This window comes from Thunnus maccoyii, chromosome 19 (assembly GCF_910596095.1).
Source record: "Thunnus maccoyii chromosome 19, fThuMac1.1, whole genome shotgun sequence".
Classification (NCBI taxonomy): Eukaryota; Metazoa; Chordata; class Actinopteri; order Scombriformes; family Scombridae; genus Thunnus; species Thunnus maccoyii.
Genome location: NC_056551.1, coordinates 20,183,453 through 20,192,707, shown reverse-complemented (window position 1 = coordinate 20,192,707; position 9,255 = coordinate 20,183,453). Strand labels below are relative to the sequence as shown.

The 9,255-nt window shown below is 42.2% G+C and overlaps 1 protein-coding gene across 1 annotated transcript in view; it reads left to right on the top strand.

Annotated features, from left to right (window-relative positions):
• Nucleotides 1-1,106: 1,106 nt before the first annotated feature.
• rapgef1b (Rap guanine nucleotide exchange factor (GEF) 1b) overlaps nucleotides 1,107-9,255 on the top strand; it is a 48,119-nt gene continuing 39,970 nt past the window's right edge. Inside the window, exon 1 of the mRNA XM_042394539.1 lies at nucleotides 1,107-1,429. Coding sequence (XP_042250473.1) covers nucleotides 1,402-1,429 — 28 coding nt within the window. The 5' untranslated portion in view covers nucleotides 1,107-1,401. The remainder of the gene's footprint in view (nucleotides 1,430-9,255) is intronic.

Here is a 9,255-nt window from a genome sequence, read left to right as displayed (position 1 = left end):
CAACCTAAGTTAAAATATGTTCACAACTTCATATTGTATATCTACTATATGTGAAGGTGAATAAATCAGACACAATCATTGAGTATTCAAAGGTTTGATGAGATATGTGGGTCAGAAAAACGAATTGATATTGTCTTCCAACACAAGTTTATTTAGTCAGGAAGTCTCATTTAGACCAAGGCGTCCCTGTCAGTAAAGACCGTCCAATGAAAGATTACAAGGTCAGTTTAGTCACAACTGACAGGAACACAGATATGAGCAATCTCATAAATCATAGCTAATGTCAGTGACTAAAGCTTTAAAACCAGGATACAGTAAACTGAAACTGTGCGACAGGCTTTATGACACCATAAAGTGAGATGCTCTGTGTCATATGAGATGAAATAACCCGACACACCATAACATGTCTAAGGTAGCTGAGGCTGTTCAGCCTCCTCTATTGCTCATACTGTAGTTCCTTAACTGCTAAGTGCACCATTTCAAAGAAAGATTGTTGAGCATCCCTTTAACCTATGTTTTCATGGAACTAATAAACAGGACGTTTAATTTGATTAGAGTCAGTTATTTCACGTCAACAAGCTCTGTCATTCTATTAGCCTCATGTTGCTGCGATCAATAATGAGGACTCAAATGACTGTGTGATGATATGGACTACAGCTTTTAACTAGATACCTGCAAACACTTTAGAAATACTTTAAAACACTTAATTATTGCTTGTTTTATTATTGCCTTCTTTGCACAAGTGCATGTATGAATTATGCATTTGCATCAATATTTTTTTTAAATAAACATTCAGATAGATATATTTTGCAGGTTGCATATTCATATTTGGTTAAATGTCTATACTGTCATTGCATGCATGCAAAAGAGGGAAGATTTAGTTTGTGACTCCATATGCAACCATTGCATTGCTCTGTGACTCTTCTATGGTGTCCAAAGCAAAACTAATCACATTCATAAGAAGCCCCTGGAAGGGAAAAAAAAAAGACAAACAATCCGGTTTGTTACAACTCCTTGGATTGAAACACGCCCATCCTCTTGTTGACAGATGGATGTGGCTAATTCCTGACGCAAGGGGTCGCTGTTATACTGGATGAAGGCTCTCTGTGCCGAGTCTAGGTTCAACACATTAACGTGTGTGTGGTGTGTGTGTGTGTGTGTGTGTGTGAGTGTGTGTGTGTGTGTATATCCAGTGAAAATCACCCGGAGACGGACTGAGAGTGTTTTTGACCGTACCAATGTGTGTGGCCTATAAATATATCATACACACCCTGGCGGAATCATCTCATGGACACAACAGTGTATCGAAAATGAGGGAATAATCGGGAGAGGCTCGTCTGTAGCTAACGTTTTGTTGAACTGCGAGTGGGATCACAGCTGCTGCTGCTGCTGGCTACGAAAATGTCGGGAAAAATAGAGAGCAAGCAAGGTAAGTCCTGCCCGGCTAGACACCGCCACACTGCTCCACCTTGGGATACTGGATAACGGTATTCCTCACACGGGGCTCCGGTGGATTAAATATGGGGTCCATGCAACGATAAACACGTTAAACAGAGGGGGTGGGGGTGCTTTGGATCAACATTGGGCGATTCTATTCAGTGTATGTGGAGGTTTAATTGGGCCTTATGGATTGTTCTTTTTCTCGGCTGTTAAAATAAAGCGTCACCGTATCAGCTAACGTTAGCGATTAGCTAATGTTTCCCACTGGAGCAAACGGCTTTTTCTGTGCTGTTGACTCATGTTGACTAAAAAATAACTAGTGAACCGACCTGTAAATCATTAACGTAGTTACTACTCGAACAATATAACGAGATAACCTAGATGTCGTGCGCTAGCTAGCCTAAAAAACACAATTTAAATTTGCTCTCATTTTTATATCCATACGGATCTTCACCGGCTTTTTAACCATTCAGCCAAAGGATTGTAAATATACCGTGCTTTGATTGTTTGGAAGGATGGCTAACATTAAAAAAAATAATAATAATTCGGCTTTTTATCTGTGGAGAAACATTGTAAGACACATAAATAAATAAGCATATGGTGGTTGAAGTTGTTTTTCTGCTTCATAGTTGGCCGTTAGAAATCCTTAAGATGTGTTTTGTAACGGTGGCTAGCAACAGCTAACGGTTAGCTTTTCCCTGACTAGCTTCCCTGCTATCCAGTCTACTGGAGTTGTAATGCGTTTACGCCCAAGTGTGTGTGTGTGTATGTCTGTGTGAGTGTATGTGTGTGTGTGTGTGTTGTGTTGATTTTCATCTTTTGTGCACGTGGCAGATTTGGTTGCTTTGACCCTTGTGTGTAATCTACTTGCGACATTTTATTTTAGAGGCAGCAAAAGAAAAAGACAAATTAAAGCATTGCAAAGAGCACAGAATATGAGGGGGAAACAGGGTGGTCTCCGGTATGCTTTTGGTAGGAAACTTTATACCCGCCAGCTACACTTGCATCCCACTCCAGCAGCTGTCTCCCTGCTTCGACACACACACACACACACACACACACACAGAAAGAGAGAGAGAGTGAGAGAGGGAGTCCAGTCCGGTGCTGCCTGCAGTAAATGGACACACACACACACCAGCACACACATCACAGCTCCCAGTAACAGGCGGGGAGGGAGTGTCATCCACCACTAGCTCAGTCATTCTTCATAGGCGTAAAAGTTTCCGATTCCTTTCGTGTCTTGCAGACAGATGACTACATATGGTCACGGCTAAATGAAAACTTGGAGACAGTGTATTTTTTTGTCTATTCTTTGTATATCAGACTAGTATATCAGGATAAAAGTCAGTCACTATGTGCCCGATCCATCACTTCTCCCTTGCATCAATCCTCTTATGTGGACCTGCCTCCCCAGGCATCCTAGTTGTGTTTACTGGGTCACTTGTTGGTCTGTTGTCTCTGTTCTCTTCCACCATGTACCCATCGATCCCAAATACATCCCCAGAGGACACACTCTGCCAGATGCCAATGAAATGGGAAGCGGGGGGCAAGGCTGGGGGGGGGGGGGGGGGGGGGGGGCGACTCACTGTAACACCGAGAGCTATGCTTGCTTGCTGCAAGACAGTTTTTCAGTGTCATCCTGTTAAGCCTCTTCCTCAGAGAAAGAGAGAGAGAATGAGTAAAGACAGGTGGAAATGGATTGCGTTAAAAAGGAATCTGTCGTCTCTTTAAAGCTTGACAGAAGGAGATTAATTCGCTGTTGCCTCGAGGAGCAAATTACAAAAGGGAAAAGATTTTGAGAAAGTGAAATAAAGTTCATGCCTCTAAGTTGGGAGTCCTACACATCACTGGGTAAAAATTTTACCCAGTTTGGGTCAATAAAGCACAATACAATATTGGGTTACAAATGTAGTGTTTCTTGTACAAAACGATGTGCCTATGACATTCAAAAGATACGCACATTATTAGCAATCAATAACAAACCATTTATGTTTAAAAAGAGTAGATTATAACAAGCTTTAGTTTGGGTAAATAACCCAACAGTAAAATAAGAAATAACACTAAAACTAGGTCAAAAGAACCCTTTGTCTTATGTGGCTTTCTGGGTAACATTAACCCAGTATTGTGTTGGTGCTTTATTGACCCAGATTGGGTAAAATTATAAACCAGTGATTTTTAATGTGTGGATATAGGCATGGGTAATGGTTTAAATAGTAATATGATGCTGCCCAGATGTACCATGCAAATGGTTACCATAGCACACACACCAAGTAGGCCTATCAATGCACACATGGACACCAGGAGACTTATAGCCAGTGTTTCTTCCAGCTCCATCAACATATTCCCTAATCACCATGGATACCGTGTCCTTCTGTCATCGGCTTGTCCTCTCTTGGGAGGGGGTTTCCTCTGCATCTTGTTGTGTGTGTGTGTGGAGCTCAGTCAGGATGTCACACCTGAGGGAATCAAGTGGGTGGTTCCTGTGTCAGTTTCAACACTGAACCCCTAGTTCTCTGTATGCACACCCACATGACTTCATCACTCAGGCAGCCAAAACTGTAATCCATAAACAGATTCAATGTCTGTGCTGGTGTTGCCCAAAAGGCTCACAACAGCATAGACAGCCAAACTCACATCTCAATGCTTTCCTCAGAGGAAAAAGGAACTGGGTGGAGAAGACTGAAAATGTTGGGGTGTGTTTTTATTTGTTGGTTCACACTTGGTGTACTGTGTGCGACTTGTTTAAATGGACTCAGAAAGGGAAGCAGTCAGAGTAATTGGATTGTAAAACAAAAAGGATGTAGATGCTAGAACCTGAGGAGATTTTAAGCAGACTCGTCCATACCGTGCATCTAAAACCTTGATCACAAGGTTTCTAACCAGTGAAAAATCTTGACACATCACTCAGTTAGGGTGATGGAGTCACGCAATCAAACATCGATAACAAATGGCATGTATAATGATGTCTATCCAGGTGTAGTTCCAGGATGATGGGGGGGAATAACCGAGGCAACATTAATCTTTCTGACACGTTACTTGAGCCTGTCCTCAGCTGCGCAGCCTACGCACACCTCATCATATGTATTTTTAGACACGAAAACTTCCAAAAAACTTCACTTGTGGGGGATTTAAGTCACGTAATAGAGACTAACACTTACCCTTGTGGTTCAGTTGAGCTGATGAGAAGTGCTATAAAAATGATTTGGGTTTTGCTTCTTTTGTCTATGATCTGAAAATACTCTTTGGTTGTTATCTGTCACACAAAATAGTTTGGTGTGAAGACCCAACAGTGGATTTCCCACGATGCCATCACCTATGCTCAGACTATACTCAGAGGCTTTGTACTCCAGAAGTGTTGTTGATGTGTATGCTTAATGAAATTAGTAAAACTGCTCATTTAAAGTTTTGTATGTGTATTTATTGGTTGTATCGCTTTTAATGACCAGCGCTAAAGAGGCACCCTGGAGTGATTCCGCTGTTGAAATTACAAACGGCAGTGATGCGTTTAATGCAACACTCTAAAAACAGGTTTTTAACATCGTCGACATTGTCAGATTTAAAGAAGAAGTCTTTAAACGCAGCACAGAGAATAAACCGTCCGATTTCCAGCGAGACATTCCTGTCGAAAAATGGAGAGGCATGATGTTTATTTGTTTTGTTGATAGGTGTGTGCCGCGTATGAAGTTTTCACACAAACATTTGAAAAATTCTTGAAATTGATTGGCTTGAATACAACTATTTCTGCTCCCTGTTGCCAGAATACTTGCACTGTGCGATTCACAGACTATGAAATTTGTGTTTTTTTTTTTCCTGAAGATAAGAAGAAGCTTTAAAGCTCACATTTTTGCTGCCTGTTTCCATGCTGTGTTGAAAATGTACTGGATTGTGATCTCAGTGCCAGCGTATAAATAAGAACTCATGCTTCTCCAGTTAGTGCCTATGCATGGATGTTGCGTGCACTTTTAATTGCCACATTCCCATCAAAGAAATAAGTCATTTGAGTATGGTTGTTGTATATCCTTCACAGTAACTTTACAGTAACACGCATATATATATATAATACACAACTCCATGAGTAAAAGAATCAGAGTTAATGTTTGTGTTATTTTGTTTTTTGCAGTTGCAATGTTTGTATGTCCTAATTTTACCCACGGAAACTGGGATTATGACACAACAGTTTTGGCACGTCAGTGTTGCTAACAAAGTCGTGGGAGTTGCACAGTGTTTTATAATTAGCCCGTACACTCCTCTCTTACTGGACAGTCAATGGTAGTAGCCGGTCACAGCAGAACTGATCCATCAGTTCCTTATTTTAGCCTCCCCTGCCTCCCCCCCTCCTACATAGTTTGTGAGCATGTATCTGTGTGTTTGCCTTTGAAACGGTTCGGCCGTCATGCTAAGAGCTTACTCTCAAGCATTCCTTGAGTTAACACTGAAGTGTAAGTCACTCTGATGGCCTTGTGTTTGCCGAGTGGTTACTGCATTGCTTCAGACTGAAATATCTTCTTGTCTGATGTACAGAAATAGCAAGCCCCACATGCCTTAGTCACCAAAACTCTGAGCAAGAGCTTAAGTAGTTGTGTTTACAAAAGGGTTCCCTGGATGATTAGGTTTGTGCACATTGCTGATGAGTGATCCCACTGTTGCACAGGGCAAGCTATGGGTCTTGGTTTGACATGCTGCAATTTTGAGGTTTGATGGCGGCAAGCGTTTCACCCTCCCTCTCCCGCAGAATGAGAGGCTTGCTTTTCTCATATAGGTTTAGCTGTGTTGTAATTAGTTTTTGTGTGTGTGTGTGTGTGTGTGTGTTTGTGTGAGCGCTGTGTATGGGAGAGCAAAAAGAGGGAGGGAAATGGAGCGAAGAGAGAGAGAGAAAGAAAGAGGGTGGAGAAAGGTAGAGCATTGATGGAAATCAAGTCTCTGCACAGAGAGAGAATCAGGGAGAGAAATGGATGGATCACATGTTTGGTGACGACAGGATCGAGGCTATTGATGAGCAGTGGGAGGCTATGTCTGTCATGGCAATTAGGTCTTTGTAACATGAACATTTTCGAAGGCTGTTCCGCCAACAACATCTTCCGAGAAGCTAAAGACGGCAGATAAGATTACTTTTGGAGACCTAGGATGTAATTCAGTACGACTTCCGTTTCCAGGTCGTATTCATATTTGTCTCTTCAGATGATGCTTCACCTGATTTCACTGCTGCGTGTTGGCCTACATGCCACAGAGCAGGTGGCCTCAGTTCCTTGCAACTGTTCAGTACATCCCAACTCCAGATAACTGTGGGTTGGACTCTCTCCAGGACCGTGATGACAGCTTAAAACTGCTTCACTCAGACATTCTGCCCAGGATTATGTGTTTCTAGTTGTATTTAAAAGAAGACTTATCTAATAAAAAAAAAAAAAAAAAAAAGATCCACTGGGGAAAACTTTTAAATTCCTCTTGCCCTCTGTGAGTGCTATTTGCGGATCTTTTCCTCTGAAGTGCTGTGTAACGTGGCTGAGTCAAGAGAGAATGATCATGAGGGACCGGTATGTTTGTGACTAACTCTCAGCAGTGCTATTGAGCGATAGCTGTGAAAATGCCAGCCTGACCAACAAGCCCTCAGTGTACAAAAAGCCTTCCCATCAGTATCAGCAGCTGTACGATCTCAGGCCTCTTGGATGGGAAATATAAGCTGGAGGAGCCAGGCCTCCTCTGAGGACACAGACTCCTCTCTACAGGGGGACCTAGATGAGGATACAGGTAAAGGACACACGAATATAAACAGCACCTCCGCCTGATGCAAGCTTGTAATATCATTGTTACACTTGCTGATTTGTCTAATTGCTATAGACTAAACAGTGTCCGAGCACAGGAGAAAGAGGATTGCTGGGAGTAATTGTGCATTTATAATGATAATGAAAAGAAAGATAAAATTAGATCTGTATTTTTTTCCACAATTAAAACAGCATAAACAAGTTATTGAAATGTAAATGAACACACACACACATTCTGTATGCTGCTTTAAATCTTAAGATAATGCTCAAGCAAGTTTTTTTCTGGAACAGCCAGTTACAGATTCAGTTTCATCATATGCACACTATGCATTTATTCAACATTTTTTTTTTTTTAATTTTAAAAAAATGCATACTTGCATTGTTTTTTTGGGTTGTGTACTTCTTTGTTTAAGACTGCTATTGCGAGCTGTTGCCGGTTTTGGAGCTTTAATGTAAATAGGCTCTCTGGCAGAATGAAATGCAGGGGACATTCCTCGCTGTGCTTTTTGTGTCGTGTGGCTTTATGGAAGGTGCTCATTTGCTCCGCTGAGATCTTGGGTGGACCCAGCCCGAGGAGGCTGCTCTTCAGGGCCACAGGCTTTCCATCACGGGCTGCCTCTCTTGCCTTATCACCTCGAGAGGAGAAGAAAAAAAAAAAGTTTGTAGACAGAAACCATAGCCGCTCTAAACTCGGCTCATCCGGTGAGGATCCACCTAGATGCTCGGTCATAATCCAGTTGCACAATACAAACAAATTGGTATTGGTTACACTGTGGGGCTGTAATCTTGGCATCCTAAATCCAACCTGCCTACTTTGCTTCACCCTGATTCCTGAGCCTGTTTGTTGACCCACATTTTGGGGTTAACGCTGGGATTTATTAATGTTTGCAGTGAGCTCGTGCTTCCCCCCTCCGTTAAGCTGTGCGAAGAGATCTACCCTGGTGTGAGCCGGTAGCACATAGAGGCTCCATAATTAAGGTAGTCGAGTCCATCATTGTGTAATTACACAGCGCCGAGTGCTATAATACCTTGTTTTGAAAACACACACACACTCTGCGGTGCGCTCGGCCTAATAAATCTGTGCATTTAGGCCCAGCAGGCAGTAAGAATCACTGTTTGTATGAGTGTATGGGTGTGTGTATCTATGCCTGAGTAATGTGTTTCAAACAGACGGTACTGGTGAATGGTGGTACAGATGAGTCGGTCATGCTACAGGGATGCTGCCGATGCTTTGAGATGAATACTCTGTTTTTATCACAGTTGGTTTGACTGCAGCGGGTTTGCGAAATCCTCTCAAAATAACACTTTGGGTAAATCCTGTTGTCTGGGCTGGACTCCACTCTCCAATCTCATGTAAGCAGAGTCAGCTCACGCCAATCTTTGCAACAAACAATTCAGATTCACCAAACTTTTTTTTTGCAGCAAAACTTAGTATGCAACCGTGTTCACTAATTACACTTATTACACACTCAACATACTGCATAAAACTCCCAACTGAAGAATCACTTCTAGGACGGGGGACAAATACTGTTACTCAGTGGTCCTGGATGCACCCAGACTGCTGCAGTCTATTCATCCTGCAGCTATTTCATTGTGTTAATTGCATGCACCTGGTGCTGTACGGGTGTAAGCGTGACCTCGATTAGATGCTGTAACCAATACACGCAGGGCTGAGAACCACTACCAAAACTTTAGATGTGTCCTATGACGTCTTCTTTCGGTTCTTGTTTTTGATTTCAAGTGTGGTCATATTTCAGCTCGTTGAGGTCTCTTTTTGACTTGACAAGTTATGATCGCACACTATTCTCTTTTAAACAGTATCCAATCACCGGCGGCGTATCATGTCAAAAGGAAGACGGACTGAAGAATCCGCCATCGGATACACGTAGATTTAAATGACAAAAAGCCAGTGTGTTACATGGTTATCTGATGACTAGCTCGCATACATTAGGGATACAGCAGTGGCCGACGCTAAGAATGAAGAAAAGAAATACTTGTCTTTTTATAAGCAGCTAAAGTGAAGTGAGCAGCGGGGAGAGAGGCGGAAATAGTGAGT